This window comes from Girardinichthys multiradiatus, chromosome 13 (assembly GCF_021462225.1).
Source record: "Girardinichthys multiradiatus isolate DD_20200921_A chromosome 13, DD_fGirMul_XY1, whole genome shotgun sequence".
Lineage (NCBI taxonomy): Eukaryota > Metazoa > Chordata > Actinopteri > Cyprinodontiformes > Goodeidae > Girardinichthys > Girardinichthys multiradiatus.
This window is the reverse complement of record NC_061806.1, coordinates 21,002,355-21,019,774: the sequence shown is the minus strand read 5'-3', so window position 1 is coordinate 21,019,774 and position 17,420 is coordinate 21,002,355. Positions and strand designations below refer to the sequence as shown.

Below are 17,420 nucleotides of genomic sequence, written 5' to 3'. Positions count from 1 at the left end.
CCATCTCCTTGAGAGGGGTTGGACTCTCTTCTACTCTGGAGTGGCCCACAGGGAGAGGCGGCGGGCTGGTGTGGGTTTGCTTGTTGCCCCCCAGCTCAGCCGTCTCGTGTTGGGGTTTACCCCAGTGGATGAGAGGGTTGTATCCCTGCGCCTTCGGGTTGGGGAGAGGTCTCTGACTATCATTTCAGCCTACGGGCCGAGTGGTAGTGCAGAGTACCCTGCCTTCTTGGCGTTCCTGTCGGGGGTGCTGGATAGTGCCCCTCCCGGGGACTCCATTATTCTGCTGGGGGACTTCAACGCCCACGTGGGGAACGACAGTGACACCTGGAGAGGCGTGATCGGGAGGAATGGCCTCCCCGATCTGAATCCGAGTGGTGTTTTGTTATTGGACTTCTGTGCTAGTCACGGATTGTCCATAACGAACACCATGTTCAAACATAAGGGTGTCCATCAGTGCACTTGGCACCAGGACACCCTAGGCAGGAGGTCGATGATCGACTTTGTTGTCGTATCATCAGACCTTCGGCCGCATGTTTTGGATACTCGGGTGAAGAGAGGGGCTGAGCTGTCCACTGATCATCACCTGGTGGTGAGTTGGATCCGCTGGAGGAGGAGAAAGCCGGACAGACTCGGCAGGCCCAAGCGCATAGTAAGGGTCTGCTGGGAACGCCTGGCGGAGCCCTCGGCCAGGGATGTATTCAACTCCCACCTCAGGGAGAGCTTCGACCAGATCCCGGGGGATGTTGGAGACATAGAGTCCGAGTGGACCATGTTCTCTGCATCTATTGTCGATGCTGCTGCCCATTGCTGCGGCCGTAAGGTCTGCGGTGCCTGTCGTGGCGGCAATCCCAGAACCCGGTGGTGGACACCGGCAGTAAGGGATGCAGTTAAGCTGAAGAAGGAGTCCTATCGGCTGTGGTTGGCTTGTGGGACTCCTGAGGCGGCTGACCGGGTTAGGGTTAGGGTTAGGGTTAACCCGGGTACCGTGAGGCCAAGCGTGCTGCGGCCCGGGCTGTGGCAGAGGCAAAAACTCGGGCCTGGGAAGAGTTCGGTGAGGCCATGGAGAAGGACTACCGGTTGGCCTCGAAGCGATTCTGGCAAACCGTCCGGCGCCTCAGGAGGGGGAAGCAGTGCTTTGCCAACACTGTTTATAGTGGGGGCGGGAGACTGCTGACCTCGACTGAGGACATTATCGGGCGGTGGAAGGAGTACTTCGAGGATCTCCTCAATCCTGCCATCACGCATTCCGTGGTGGAAACAGAGGCTGGGGACTCGGGGTTGGACTCTTTCATCACCCAGGCTGAAGTCACCGAGGTGGTTAAAAAGCTCCGTGGTGGCAAGGCTTCGGGGGTGGATGAGATCCGCCCTGAGTACCTCAAGTGTCTGGATGTTGTAGGGCTGTCATGGTTGACACGCCTCTTCAACATTGCGTGGCGGTCGGGGACAGTGCCTCTGGACTGGCAGACTGGGGTGGTGGTCCCCCTTCATAAGAAGGGGGACCGGAGGGCCGCCCTTTGTCGCCGGTCCTGTTCATAAATTTTATGGACAGGATTTCTAGACGCAGCCAAGGGCCGGAGGGGGTCTGGTTTGGGGACCAGTGGATTTCGTCTCTTCTTTTTGCGGATGACGTGGTCCTGCTGGCCCCCTCTAGCCAAGACCTACAGCATGCGCTGTGGCGGTTCGCAGCCGAGTGTGAAGCGGCTGGGATGAGGATCAGCTCCTCCAAGTCCGAGGCCATGGTACTCGACCGGAAAATGGTGGCTTGTCCTCTTCAGGTTGGAGGGGAGTTCCTGCCTCAAGTGGAGGAGTTTAAGTATCTCGGGGTCTTGTTCACGAGTGAGGGAAGAATGGAGCGGGAGATCGACAGACGGATCGGTGCAGCTGCCACAGTAATGGGGGCGCTGTGCCGGTCCATTGTGGTGAAGAGAGAGCTGAGCCGAAAAGCAAAGCTCTCAATTTACTGGTCGGTCTACGTTCCTACCCTCACCTATGGCCATGAACTTTGGGTCATGACCGAAAGAACGAGATCACGGATACAAGCGGCTGAAATGAGCTTCCTCCGTAGGGTGGCCGGGCACTCCCTTAGAGATAGGGTGAGGAGCTCGGCCATCCGGGAGGAGCTCGGAGTAGAGCCGCTGCTCCTCCACATTGAGAGGAGCCAGTTGAGGTGGCTCGGGCATCTATACCGGATGCCTCCTGGACGCCTTCCTCGGGAGGTGTTCCAGGCACGTCCCACCGGGAGGAGGCCCAGGGGACGGCCCAGGACACGCTGGAGGGACTATGTCTCTCGGCTGGCCTGGGAACGCCTTGGGCTCCCCCTGGAGGAACTGGAGGAGGTGTCTGGAGAGAGGGACGTCTGGGCGTCTCTGCTGAGTCTGCTGCCCCCGCGACCCGGTCCTGGATAAGCGGAAGACGACGAACGAACTTATAAAACATCATTTGACAAATGGTCACCCTAATGTTTAAGTCACTAACAAATGAATAGTTAGAAAATAACTCATTTCTATGAGCAATTTCATAAATTGCTAAACTAATGTAAAATTATCTTAAAAATTGGCTAAAAAAATAACTAACTTTGCTGTGCAAGTCGATTTAAAAAATTGGATGGAAGTTACCTAATTTATTGAAATATATTTTAATAATTTCTAATCAGAACTATTGATTAAAATCTATATAAATAAAATATATTGAAATTGTTGCATCTATTTTATTGGTTTAATTCTAGCAGTATGTTTTTTCTGTGCACATGCACATTTTTTAGCCCAATAAGGGAATAAAAGGGTTGATTTTTCCGCTGTTTTTCCATTTTGATTTATATGCAGCTAAATCTACTTGTACATGGCTTCTGAACACATTACATTTATCTACGGGAGGAATCTGCGGGAACAGCGTGAACTTTAGCTGCCAAGCGGCCTCAGGTGTCTGGTCAGCGCTTATTATGAAACCACTGAAGCGCGTCGCAGCCAATCAAAGCTGAGCAGCAGAGAATGAGTTTGTTCCAAAAAGAAGCATCTCTCCAAACAACCGCTAGATGGCGTAAAAACACCGCGATCTTTGGCCGCTGGTCCCTGAGAATACGGTGCGCTCTCTGCGGCCCGTGATGGAGCCAGCGGGTAACAAACTCCAGTTAAGTAGCGCACCGTCCGTCCTCCTCCACATCCTGTGCCCAGAGCAGAGTCAGGCGTTCGGAGCGAATCTACGCCGTCCTGGAAGCAGCGGCAGTTCAGCCCCGCTTCGCCAGTCAGCGCCCCAAAAACTGCTCGAGCTCTGCAGTGCAGGAGGGGGTTGAGGTGGGAGTGTGTGCGTATGTGAGTATAGGGGGGTGCAGGGGGGAGGGGGACATATCTACACAACATGAGTGAGATGGGTCCGGAGGCGGTCTGGTATTCGTGATTGTTGAGTAAAGGCGGTGAAGTTCTTCTGCTCCGCTCGGATCTTTCCTGCAGGACCCCGAGGTGAGTTTCCCCTCTGTAGGAGATCTGAGACAATAGACTGTTATTTGCTTTGGATAATTCAACTGTATCTTCCTGTAGAAAACACACCGCATATGATGTAAATACGCATATGCATCAAGAGAGAAAAAAAAAAAGGAAGAAATAATTGTTTTTTGTTGTTTAAGATATTGAGTGACTTGTAAATGTATAAATTTCAATATAAATAAAAAACATTTAACCACAAAGCAAAAATATTAGTTAAAATAATCTTTTCACAAGAAAAGATGTGCTCCATAAAGATCCACCTCATTATCTATCCTTTTTCCTTCTCTTCTTTTCCTTCTCTTCACTTCTGCCTGCTCTGCTTCTTCCTTTCCCATTTGCCTGTTTTCTTCTGTTCTCTCTGACTTAGTCTCACTAATCCCCCTTCTTTATCCCAAACTCTCTGGAGCTGACATCCCCATATGTCAGCTCCAGTACCACTGAAACTTTACCACAAAGTTCCCTTTGCATGTTCTACCTGCTTTTCTCTATCCAAGTCAAATATTTAAATGTCAGCTCTTCGGCAAAAGCTAAACGCCTCCTTTAGGACAAGGTACTTGGGAATTCAACCTTCTATCTGTCTGATAATCAATATGTGGCCAAGCAATTATAGATGGTGTCACGCACCTTCCTTTGACTGAAGTGTTGATGCCAAAATCTGTCACAGTCGCTGTTCCGCTTGTATCTGAATGTGAGCGGTCACAATTTTTAATCATACTTGAAGTGTACTGATGATTATTCTGACTGAAAATATACTAAAATATTAACATTTCATATACCTTATACACTTTTATCACTAGAATTTATAGAACTAGACAGATTTGTTTGTGTTTTTTTCCTTGATTTGGCTCGTTGAGAAGAACTGGAGATAACAAACAAAATATATTAGCATTCATCGAACTAAACATGCTGTGGGTTTTTGTGTTGGTGAAGTTTATTGAACAGAAAAATAATATTTCCACTATTTCTGATGCTAAAAGTCATTACCAGTGAAAACTGCCTTCAAAAATATGTATGTATATTACAATCACTAACCCTTCGTTTTAGGTGTACTACAAAAAAATCAGAATTTTAAAGCTAGCAACATAAAACATTGCTTTTTAATTTTTTTATTCTTTGCAACAAAACTTTCACGTTCCTTCTTTCAGCAGGCGGTATTTTCATACCGCAATCTGCATGACACAAACAGCTCTTGTCTTTCATTATGCAATGCTTTTGACACTTGCTGTAATTTCCATAAATATACATAAATATTTGGCTGGCTTTACCCTAAAAGCATGCATTACGCCTCCTTTAAATATGTGCAAGCAGCATCAGTGCAGAGAGTGGTAGTTGCTTGGCAGGGCTATTCTGTAAGCAAATCTGCCTTTGCGTCCTGTTTCAGGATTAGAAGGACACATAAACTCACATTTTGTACAATTTTAGGAACTTTTTCAACAAAATTAAATTTCCTTAAAATCTTGTGCTGTTCCCTTTTATGGTCAGCTTGCTTGTCCTGATGTTTCATAATTTTCTCTAATGATTCAGGGTTTTCCACCTGATTGTTAAGTTTTCTCAAACTTCTCATTTCTGTCATTGCACACTATCCAATCGTGTTTTGTCTTTGCACCATAAATGAGTATTACGGCACGCAAATGTCAAACAAGCAGTTGACGAGGTTGGCACGGCACTGACGGTAGTGTGAGGTCCTATGAAGAAGTGCGATGTGAAAATTAATTGTCACCTCTGGTAGTGTGCAACGCATGTGACAGCTGATGCTTTGCTGGGCTGCAAGGACAGACTCTGCACTCAGAAGATGAATGTGGAAATCTTCCACATCTCCCTTCACTATCAGTGTCATCTTCTGTCAACCAGAACAGACAGGCATCTGCTTCTTCCCCCGCACAAACACACTTCCACACTGAGGCTGAACTAGTGGAACCACAACTAGTGAAGCTTCTCTCCTTCACAGGTCGGCTATATGTCACACACCTGCCATGTGGCTCTGTCCATGTCTGTTTGTCTGTACACAGCCGGTTCACTGTGCTTAGCTAAAAATAATCACCCACACATAGAACATGAATTATGGAAGACGTAGAGAGAGAGGGAGAGACATTCAGGTCAGAGTCAGACCCAGTTCTAAGAGCTTCAATCCCTTAGGATGATACTACTAGACCGCGGCATTATAATTTAGCTGGTATCATCTGGAACACCAGATCTGTGTTCTTACTCTAGCTTGGGTTAACCTGACCCACGATCAGAGAAGGGTTTGGACATTTACATTATAGGCTGAAAAGTGTAACCCCTATTTATGTGGCTCAAATAGAAAACGATCAAACATTTTAGAAATCACTTCTCCACGCAGAATAAAGCCTTTGTTAGCTTCACAATTGTTAATTGTGAAGCTTCAATGAGGGGACAGTTTGCCTGGAAACATCTCAGTCAAGATGTTAAAAACAGGCCTATCAACACCTCTTCGGGCCACTGATTAACACAGTGTCATTTTTGCACCCGATTATGTGGCACATTCATTTATTTAACACAACTTGTTAATTTGTGAGTTTGAGAATATCTGGTTTGCTAATTTTGTTTTTTCATTGCAGTGAGCCAGAACTGAATCGAGTTGTTTGTTTCCAGCTCCACTCTTTATGCCCGGTTAAAACAGCTTCTGCTTGTAGTTCTTTACAACCAACTTAATAGCTTTCAGCCATTTAAATACTGGCTATTTGTGCTTGTTCTTATAAATATGGCTCATGTTTGCCAAACTTGTGAGCCATAACGTGCAGGTTGTGGTTGTACAAAAACCTGCACTTGTAAATGTTGCAAAAGGTTCACTTAAAGACTGAAAAATTAACTTTTACCAAAACAAACACAGGGCTGAAGCAAAAATGCTGAAGTATTCACACCCCTTGTACTTTTTCACAGTTTATTACATTACACCAACAAATTTAAATATGTTTCACTGGGATCTTATGTGATAGATCTGCACAGAGTAGTGCATCAGTTCAAAGGTGAAGGAACCTTTTCCCACTCTGTGAACATCTCACAGAGCCCTGTTCAATCCATCATCTGAAAATAGAACGATTATAACACAACTGCAAACATGGCCGTCCACCTTAACCGAGGCCCATGGTAACTCTGGAGGAGAATCAGTCGACAGGACCACTATAGTCAATCGCTGTGGCCTTTGTAACAAAGTGGAAAAAAGAAATCCCTTGTTTAAATAAAAGCCAAAATTATTAGTAAAAGCTTGCTAAATACAATGGAGTGAAAACAGTGACCATGTGGAAGATGGTGCTTTGGTACTGTGAACCTTCTGCTCTTTGTGCAAAACACTATAAATAGTGGAAAACTGACACAGCAAACCAAACCTGAACACACCATTCCAACAGTGAAGCGAGGTGGTGGCAGCATCAAGTTGCGGGGATACTTTTCTTCTGCAGGGACAGGGAAGCTGGTCAGAGTGGATGGGAGGTTGGATTTTGTATTACAGGTAAATGTGCAAAAAACAATCCTGATATTGAGCTACTTTGCAAAGAAGAATGAGCAAAAATGGAAATCTAGTGCAGCACCAAAACACTAGCTGTTATACTTAGAATGAAAGTACTGACTAAGGGGGCTTGATCCAAATGCATTTGGATCAGTAAAAAGTCTCAAACAAAGTTCAAAAAACATGTTTTTTCCTCCGAACAGCATGACATAATTTCTGATGTTTTTGAGGAAACATTATGCCACTCTTAATGCTGTAAGGTTTGTCTACATGTGAACACATAAACACAAGGCTGATTCAGGAATATGCCTTATTGGAGTTTTAAAACTGTCCTAAATGGAGTGTTTTATATGGTGGAAAAAGTCAATTTTACTTGTTGTGGCTGTAACCCAGTAGACTCTAGTGCACTTCCAGTCCAACCCAGGAATTTCTTAATGCTTTTTTTCTCCTTTGCTTGCTGTTTGGTTGATATGAGGTGTTAACAATTTCTAGGATAGGTTTAGAAAAAGAAGTTGTGACCTACATTAAAATAGATACTTCTGGCATTAGTGTTAGAAATCTCAATTTATCATGCTTACTGGGACACCAGTTGTACCCCAACTGCAGCCGAATCAATCATATTCAAGAAATCTCACACTCAGATACAAATGAAACATTTCAAAACATTAGTACTAATACATAATTTTCCTTTTGTGTCTGTTTTTATGCCTTACTCTGATAATAGGCTGTGAAGTGGGCTGCTAACATTCAAAGCAGGTGCTCCAAACATCGCACCAACATGCTGAACTAATCCCTCAAAGCTCATGCGCACCTTCTTTTGAAGGCTGCAGACGGGGCTTTAGGATATGCTGGGAATTACCAGTGTACTTTTGTACAGGCATAAACACTGAAACAGGTGCAGCAACTCTACAGAAAAATGTGGAGCTGAATATGCACACACCCACACAGTCCTAAGAGAAGGTCTTATTAAGCAGAATGTTTGAAATCAGCTGTGTAGGCGACTGGTAGATGTGATCCCTGTTAACCTATTAGACATTTGTCTTCATATATAAACACAGTGTATGTGTGTGTGTGTATATATATATATATACACTGCTCAAAAAAATAAAGGGAACACTTAAACAACACAATATAACTCCAAGTAAATCAAACTTCTGTGAAATCAAACTGTCCACTTAGGAAGCAATACTGATTGTCAATCAATTTCACAGCTGTTGTTCAAATGAAATAGACAACAGGGGGAAATCTTTGGCGATTAGCAAGACACTCAATAAAGGAGTGGTTCTGCAGGTGGGAGCCACAGACCACTTCTCAGTACCTATGCTTTCTGACTGATGTTTTGGTCACTTTTGAATGTTGGTGGTGCTTTCACACTCGTGGTAGCATGAGACGGACTCTACAACCCACACAAGTGGCTCAGGTAGTGCAGCTCATCCAGGATGGCACATCAATGTGAGCTGTGGCAAGAAGGTTTGCTGTGTCTGTCAGCGTAGTGTCCAGAGCCTGGAGGCGATACCAGGAGACAGACCAGTACACCAGGAGACATGGAGGAAGCCGTAGGAGGGCAACAACCCAGCAGCAGGACCGCTACCTCGACCTTTGTGCAAGGAGGAACAGGAGGAGCACTGCCACTGCCCTGCAAAATGACCTCCAGCAGGCCACAAATGTCAATGCGTCTGCACAAACGGTTAGAAACCGACTCCATGAGGATGGTATGAGGGGCCGACATCCACAAATGGGGGTTGTGCTCACAGCCCAACACCGTGAAGGACGCTTGGCATTTGCCAGAAAGCACCAGGATTGGCAAATTTGCGACTGGTGCCCTGTGCTCTTCACAGATGAAAGCAGGTTCACACTGAGCACATGTGACAGACGTGAAAGAGTCTGGAGACACCGTGGAGAGCGATCTGCTGCCTGCAACATCCTTCAACATGACCGGTTTGGCAGTGGGTCAGTAATGGTGTGGGGTGGCATTTCTGTGGAGGGCCGTACAGCCCTCCATGTGCTCGCCAGAGGTAGCCTGACTGCCATTAAGTACCGAGATGAGATCCTCAGATTCCTTGTGAGACCATATGCTGGTGCAGTTTACCCTGGGTTCCTCCTAATGCAGGACAATGCTAGACCTCATGGGGCTGGAGTGTGTCAGCAGTTCCTGCAAGATGAAGACATTAAAGCTATGGACTGGCCCGCCTGTTCCATAGACCTGAATCCGATTGAGCACATCTGAGACATCATGTCTCGCTCCATCCACCAACATCACGTTGCATCACACTGTCCAGGAGTTGGTGGATGCTTTAGTCCAGGTCTGGAGGAGATCCCTCAGAAGACCATCCGCCGTCTCATCAGGAGCATGCCCAGGCGTTGTAGGGAGGTCATACAGGCACGTGGAGGCCAAACACAATACTGAGCCTCATTTTGACTTGTTTTAAGGACATTACATCAAAGTTGGATCAGCCTGTAGTGTGTTTTTCCACTTTAATTTTGTGTGTGACTCCAAATCCAGGCCTCCATTGGTTAATAAATTTGATTTCCATTGATGATTTTTGTGTGATTTTGTTGTCAGCACATTCAACTTTGTACAGAACAAAGTATTCAATGAGAATATTTCATTCATTCAGATCTAGGTTGTGTTGTTTGAGTGTTCCCTTTATTTTTTTGAGCAGTGTATATATATATATATATATATATATATATATATATATATATATATATATATATACTGTCAACCTTATCACAAGCAACACTGTAACAAGATCCAAATATAAGCTTCTGACAGGTTTTATCATAATTAGCTACATTCAAGCTACGATTTACTGTAAAATGTGACTAATTATTAAAAATTCAATCTACATTATCATGGAAAAATGTCTGTGATGCTTTGATTAGATTCTTTAGAATTTTCTATTTAGGGATAAGGAAACCTTATGCAGTCTGTGGAAACCTGAGGAGGAACATGAGAGATTTGTCCCGGAGCCTCAGCACAGCTCATTTTATGCTTATGTGTGTGTGTTAGTGCGTATTTGCAATCATCAGCATTCTAATAGACTTAAAAGTGAGTGTGCATTTAAGATGTGGAAGTGCATGTGGGTTTATCGCCTATGTTACATGTGTTTTTGTGTGCATTTGAGCACTGTGCCTGAAATTGAGTAGCTTCACACCCCTGACCTTGTCCTGACAGTTTCAGCACTATTTGCTTAGTCAGGTACTCTGCAACTGTTCTTTTCCAGACAGACAACAGTTCGGATGTGCTGCAGCATCCATCCATCCATCCATCCATCCATCCATCCATCCATCCATCCATCCATCCATCCATCCAGCCCTTCATCCATCCAGCCCTTCGTCCGTCCGTCCGTTCATCCATCCGTCATTATAAAAATGCTATATCTGTTTAAAAACTACTGATGCATACAGCCCTGAATTCACCTTCCTGACAGTAAAACATTCCAGTCATCCCAGACTTGAATGTGACCCAGTTGGGGAGAATAAATACATACATTTTATCGGCAAAACCAGTTGGGCCTCCTATGTAGGTCTAAGTTGGGTCTCAAATGGATAATAACAAAATCAGTTCAAACTGGCAAAACATTTATGGCTACCATTTTTCACCAACATTTTCTACCGGTATTGTCCCACTTTGTAAATGTCCAACACAGGTGACAACATAATATTGTGGTGGAGCTTCGTTTGCCTAAAGAGAAATGGGCAAAAATTTCAGTCTCAAGATGTGCAAGATGTACTCTTCCTTTCCTTTTATTTACAGCAATGCACTAATTTGTGTTGGTCAGTCACATTAAATTCCAATAAATGGAAACATCTGTCTGTCTGTCTGTCTGTCTGTCTGTCTGTCTGTCTGTCTGTGTCATGTTGTATAAATGAGCTCCACTTTTTCCTCTCTTTCCTTTCAGTGTGTGATTGCGCGTTCAGCATGAGTAACATCTATGAGTCTGCAGAGGCCACGCTGGGCTTCATCAGCTCCCCGTGCCTGACAAAAGTGGAGTTGAGAGTGGCCTGCCGGGGGATCTCAGACCGCGACGCCCTCTCCAAACCCGACCCATGCGTGGTGCTGAAGATGCAGTCGCATGGCCAGTGGTTCGAGGTACGGTGAAAATGGGGAGAGGTAATAAAAGAGATGCTGCTCCTTGAAAATGAGTCTCCAGTTGTGAAAGGCCATTTCATATTCAGAAAATGAAGGTTTAATGGTCAGACCAGGCCAGTGAATCAGGAGTTTGTCATTCTTAAGTGTCCTTTTATATGCCACTTATTCAGCCGTTATGAAGCATTCTGAATATTAACTAAAGTGGCGTGACTCTGAAAGTTTAAAGGTGCAATCTGGCTTGTCAAAGTGGTTTCTAATGTTGCTCTGCTATGGAGGAAGTTGAATTTAATGTTTATTTTGGCACCTTTTTGTGACAATATTGGCTTTTAATAATACTATAAGGTTTTAGCTCATTTAAGTAAAAAATAGCAGTTGTGGATAAAAGGAATTGTGGTCCTAAATTATTAGAGAGCTAGTAATATTTAGCTCACACTTGAGAAACAGTTCAAACTCTGTCACTTTGAGGCAGTATTTCCAATAACTCTTTTAAAGGGGATCTGAAATTAATATGGCCACGTCACATACAGGGGTTGGACAATAAAACTGAAACACCTGGTTTTAGACCACAATAATTTATTAGTATGGTGTAGGGCCTCCTTTTGCGGCCAATACAACGTCAATTCGTCTTGGGAATGACATATACAAGTTCTGAACAGTGGTCAGAGGGATTTTAAGCCATTCTTCTTGCAGGATAGTGGCCAGGTCACTACATGATACTGGTGGAGGAAAACGTTTCCTGACTCGCTCCTCCAAAACACCCCAAAGTGGCTCAAAAATATATAGATCTGGTGACTGAACCATTGGATGCACATGGTCCTCAAGAATGGTTCGGTAGTCCTTGGCAGTGACGCGCCCATCTAGCACAAGTATTGGGCCAAGGGAATGCCATGATATGGCAGCCCAAACCATCACTGATCCACCCCCATGCTTCACTCTGGGCATGCAACAGTCTGGGTGGTACGCTTCTTTGGGGCTTCTCCACATCGTAACTCTCCCAGATGTGGGGAAAACAGTAAAGGTGGACTTATCAGAGAACAATACATGTTTCACATTGTCCACAGCCCAAGATTTGCGCTCCTTGCACCATTGAAACCGACGTTTGGCATTGGCATGAGTGACCAAAGGTTTGGCTATAGCAGCCCGGCCATGTATATTGACCCTGTGGAGCTCCTGACGGACAGTTCTGGTGGAAACAGGAGAGTTGAGGTGCACATTTAATTCTGCCGTGATTTGGGTACAATCCGGGTTAGCACCTGAACATCCCTTTCAGACAGCTTCCTCTTGTGTCCACAATTAATCCTGCTGGATGTGGTTCGTCCTTCTTGGTGGTATGCTGACATTACCCTGGATACATGGCTCTTGATACATCACAAAGACTTGCTGTCTTGGTCACAGATGCACCAGCAAGACATGCACCAACAATTTATCCTCTTTTGAACTCTGGTATGTCATCCATAATGTTGTGTGCATTTCAGTATTTTGAGCAAAACTGTGCTCTTACCCTGTTAATTGAACCTTCACACTCTGCTCTTACTGGTGCAATGTGCAATCAATGAAGACTGGCTACCAGGCTGGTCCAATTTAGCCATGAAACCTCCCACACTAAAATGACAGGTGTTTCAGTTTCATTGTCCAACCCCTGTATAAGACATAGTGTTAGCTGCAGTGAAAACTGTTGTTTTGCTTTTAATTGGTAAATGGTAAATTGCCTGTACTTGGATAGCACTTTCCTGTCCATAGATTGCTGGAGATAGGCACCAGCTCCCCCGCGACCCACTATGGAATAAGCGGTAGAAAATGACTGACTGACTGGATAGCACTTTATCAAGTCTGCCAGAGACCCCAAAGCGCTTCACACTTCATTCAGTCATCCACCCATCCATACACAAATCGAGTCTCATCAAATCTTTCACAAACATGATACTATGCGACCCGTGTTTGTAAACATGTCACTGTCAAGTATTTTCATTGTCGTGTGGCTAAGCTTGTTTGGCTAATAGGAGTTAGCATGATCTGAGCCTGTTTGTAAGCAAATCCCAGTGGTTTTCAAGCAGGGAACTGTAACACAGTTAAGTTGGGTTTGATGCCATTCCCAGAGCAAGGTTCTGACTTAAGAGGTAAAGAAAGCGCAGCATTCTTAACCACCAAGGTTTGTTCCTGGTTCACTGATCCCCGCTTCAGTTCATACTGGGAGTTTCTGAAGTTTCCTCCACTGCAGAGAAGTTTTGATTAAACACATATAAGTGTTCTTAAGCATATTTTTATGGACCCGGCTACTTTTTTCATATTTATCTCTTAAATAATTGATACCAAAATTTCCTTAGTGTACCACAAAAGGGTACTTAAACAGTCTAAGATTATCCAAGCTGAATTCATGTTTGACTAAATGATGGCACTTAATCAAATTCAAGCTATCATGCGACGCTGTGAATGTTGTTTTTACATTTGGCTTATATGAGTTATAGATCCTAATTATCATGCATCTCAACTGAAAACCAAACCTAAGCTGCAAACATGGTCTTAATTGTGTTTATCTATCAAATGGCTTTTATCAAATGCAAAGTGTGCTTTTTTCGGTAATGAAAACAATCAGACCCTCATCCCACATTTTCTGTTTTATTGGACTCATTCTAAGCTAAAGAGGTACCAAATAAATGGAGAAAACATCTCCACTGTGTAGGTTGGTTTTGGCAGTGGAAATGGATAACTGGTGTTGCATTAAAGTGTTCCACTTCAGCTGCAATTATCAGTGAGGCACACATGGTTTCCCAGGCCTTTGTAATGGACTAGACAAAAGACTATCTGAGCATAATTAAAGTCCAACATTAGGAGAAAGATAAACCCTAATGAATTTTTAGAATAAGCAAATTTTCATGCTTTTTTCTTTCTGATTAAAACTATAGAATGAGACACATTATTTTTATTTTCAATGTATCGTTAGCCTCATAGCATAATTGCCTAGGTCATAAAATATGACTTAGGCAATTATGCTATGAGGCTAACAATATGGAGTATACATGCAAGTATATTAAAATAAAATGTATAACTTTCAATGATTGGCGACCTGTCCAGGGTGTACCCTGCCTCTCGCCCATAGACTGCTGGAGATAGGCACCAGCTCCCCCGTGACCCACTATGGAATAAGCAGTAGAAAATGACTGACTGACTTTCAATGATTCAGTTGAACAAGTGATACTTTATAGGTTCATTACAGACAGAGTGACACTTTCAAGGATTTCTTTCTGCATATTCTTTATTATTACATATCAAGATATCTATTATAGAAATTATATGTTATGGCCTACACAATCCTGGGGAAAACTGCTGCCTTGCCAAACACCACACACACTTCAAAAGCCATTGAATGCTGTATCCAAGCATATTAATGGAAGGTTGAGTGGAAGGATGAACTGGTAGAAAAAGGTGCACAGGCAACAAGAATTGGGGTCGACTGAGGAAGATTCACAAGGTGTTCAATACAGCTGAAGTCAGTGCTTAAGGAGCAACCACACTCAGACGTCTCAGGGACTTGAACTACAGCTGTTGCATTACTTGTGTTTAAGCCACTTCTAAACGAGACGCAACATAATATGCGTTTTACCAGAGCTAAAGGACTGGGCTGTTGCTCAGTGTTACACAGTCCTCTTGTGAGATGAACGTAATTTTCCAGGGATGCTCTAATTGTGGAGATGTATTTGCAATCTGCATCTTGCAAATATCTATTGCATTTACTTGTCCAAATTTTGTTCTGGCCGATCTACCAGGCTTGCAAACACACAAACGCAAGCGTGATACAAAAAGTCAGAGACTTCCTCCCTCCTACTCACACAGACTCACAAAAAGCAGTTATTTTTCCACAGGGGCTCAAGATCAAGTGCTCAGAAAGTAGTGCAGTGTTAGGCAACTGTACCTCAGTAGCGTCTACAAAAAGCTACCTCATGCAGCATAGTAGTGTCTGGATGTGTTTATTTATATGGAAAGAAACTGTGAGTACATGTGAGAATGGACAATCACTGCCGATCAGACCTCCTTCCTTAATTGGATCATTGTTGGGAAGCAGCTGGGTGTGTTTGTGCGTGTTTAATGTGTTAACGAGTCTTTTTGCTTTAATGAGTTGCCAGCCCATTGAGGTGAGAGTAAAAAAAACGGCAAACATCTGGTGTATGTTCTGTTGTATTCCACTTTTTCTTGTTGTGGTTGTGTATGAGCCACGGGGTTATCAACAATAAAAAAAAAAGAAGCAGGCGTTCATTTCTGCCAGTGTTGACAAGCTTTTTCTGTCAACACTGTGACAGACTTTAATTTGGCACTCTGATCCTTTCTGTGTCAGGCAGTCAGAGAGAAGAAAATCTGAGATCAATGCTACAGCTCCAGTCAGATTTCTGTGTAGTCAAACAGCTAGTGGGATTTTTTTAAGGCATCAAGAGAAATCAATGTTTGCAGTCCTCAAGTTGATAAGTGTAAACAATGTGGTAAAGGCTATTTGTGGTAATTGCTGCAGTGGTGAAAAGTCTTGCAAAGTTCACAATCGATGCAGTGTGCTAGATGTTTAGTGAGAGTTTCATACTTCAACACACTTTGACATGAATATAAAGAACTCTATTTTAAGCGACTGCCAATAATACACAACACTGAAGGCACAAGTAACATAACTTTGTTTTTATTAATGAAACATAAACATATTTTTAACCTTGTATTTATTGTATAGCACTTGTTTTTGACCTGTGAAAGGTGCTATATAAATAACGTTTACTACCTTACTATTTACATAATTTTGAAGGAGAAATGATAATTTATAATTTACTTAAACATCTCAGTTGGATTTAGATCTGGATTTTGACTGGGCCAGTCAAATTGATGAACATGCTTTGATCTAAATTATTCCATTCCAAATCTGGCTGTACAGGTCCTTCTCAAAATATTAGCATATTGTGATAAAGTTCATTATTTTCCATAATGTCATGATGAAAATTTAACATTCATATATTTTAGATTCATTGCACACTAACTGAAATATTTCAGATCTTTTATTGTCTTAATACGGATGATTTTGGCATACAGCTCATGAAAACCCAAAATTCCTGTCTCACAAAATTAGCATATCATTAAAAGGGTCTCTAAACGAGCTATGAACCTAATCATCTGAATCAACGAGTTAACTTTAAACACCTGCAAAAGATTCCTGAGGCCTTTAAAACTCCCAGCCTGGTTCATCACTCAAAACCCCAATCATGGGTAAGACTGCCGACCTGACTGCTGTCCAGAAGACCACTATTGACACCCTCAAGCAAGAGGGTAAGACACAGAAAGAAATTTCTGAACGAATAGGCTGTTCCCAGAGTGCTGTATCAAGGCACTTCAGTGGGAAGTCTGTGGGAAGGAAAAAGTGTGGCAGAAAACGCTGCACAACGAGAAGAGGTGACCGGACCCTGAGGAAGATTGTGGAGAAGGGCCGATTCCAGACCTTGGGGGACCTGCGGAAGCAGTGGACTGAGTCTGGAGTAGAAACAACCAGAGCCACCGTGCACAGGCGTGTGCAGGAAATGGGCTACAGGTGCCGCATTCCCCAGGTCAAGCCACTTTTGAACCAGAAACAGCGGCAGAAGCGCCTGACCTGGGCTACAGAGAAGCAGCACTGGACTGTTGCTCACTGGTCCAAAGTACTTTTTTTGGATGAAAGCAAATTCTGCATGTCATTCGGAAATCAAGGTGCCAGAGTCTGGAGGAAGACTGGGGAGAAGGAAATGCCAAAATGCCAGAAGTCCAGTGTCAAGTACCCACAGTCAGTGATGGTCTGGGGCGCCGTGTCAGCTGCTGGTGTTGGTCCACTGTATTTTATCAAGGGCAGGGTCAATGCAGCTAGCTATCAGGAGATTTTGGAGCACTTCATGCTTCCATCTGCTGAAAAGCTTTATGGAGATGAAGATTTCATTTTTCAGCACGACCTGGCACCTGCTCACAGTGCCAAAACCAATGGTAAATGGTTTACTGACCATGGTATCACTGTGCTCAATTGGCCTGCCAACCCTCCTGACCTGAACCCCAAAGAGAGTCTGTGGGATATTGTGAAGAGAACGTTGAGAGACTCAAGACCCAACACTCTGGATGAGCTAAAGGCCGCTATCGAAGCATCCTGGGCCTCCATAAGACCTCAGCAGTGCCACAGGCTGATTGCCTCCATGCCACGCCGCATTGAAGCAGTCATTTCTGCAAAAGGATTCCCGACCAAGTATTGAGTGCATAACTGTACATGATTATTTGAAGGTTGACGTTTTTTGTATTAAAAACACTTTTCTTTTATTGGTCGGATGAAATATGCTAATTTTGTGAGATAGGAATTTTGGGTTTTCATGAGCTGTATGCCAAAATCATCCGTATT

The 17,420-nt window shown here is 43.7% G+C and overlaps 1 protein-coding gene across 1 annotated transcript in view; it reads left to right on the top strand.

The window, feature by feature from the left end:
- The first annotated feature begins 3,047 nt into the window (after positions 1 to 3,047).
- cpne4b (copine IVb) overlaps positions 3,048 to 17,420 on the top strand; it is a 48,004-nt gene continuing 33,631 nt past the window's right edge. The window contains exons 1-2 of the mRNA XM_047382958.1: positions 3,048 to 3,455; positions 10,851 to 11,041. Coding sequence (XP_047238914.1) covers positions 10,871 to 11,041 — 171 coding nt within the window. The 5' untranslated portion in view covers positions 3,048 to 3,455; positions 10,851 to 10,870. The remainder of the gene's footprint in view (positions 3,456 to 10,850; positions 11,042 to 17,420) is intronic.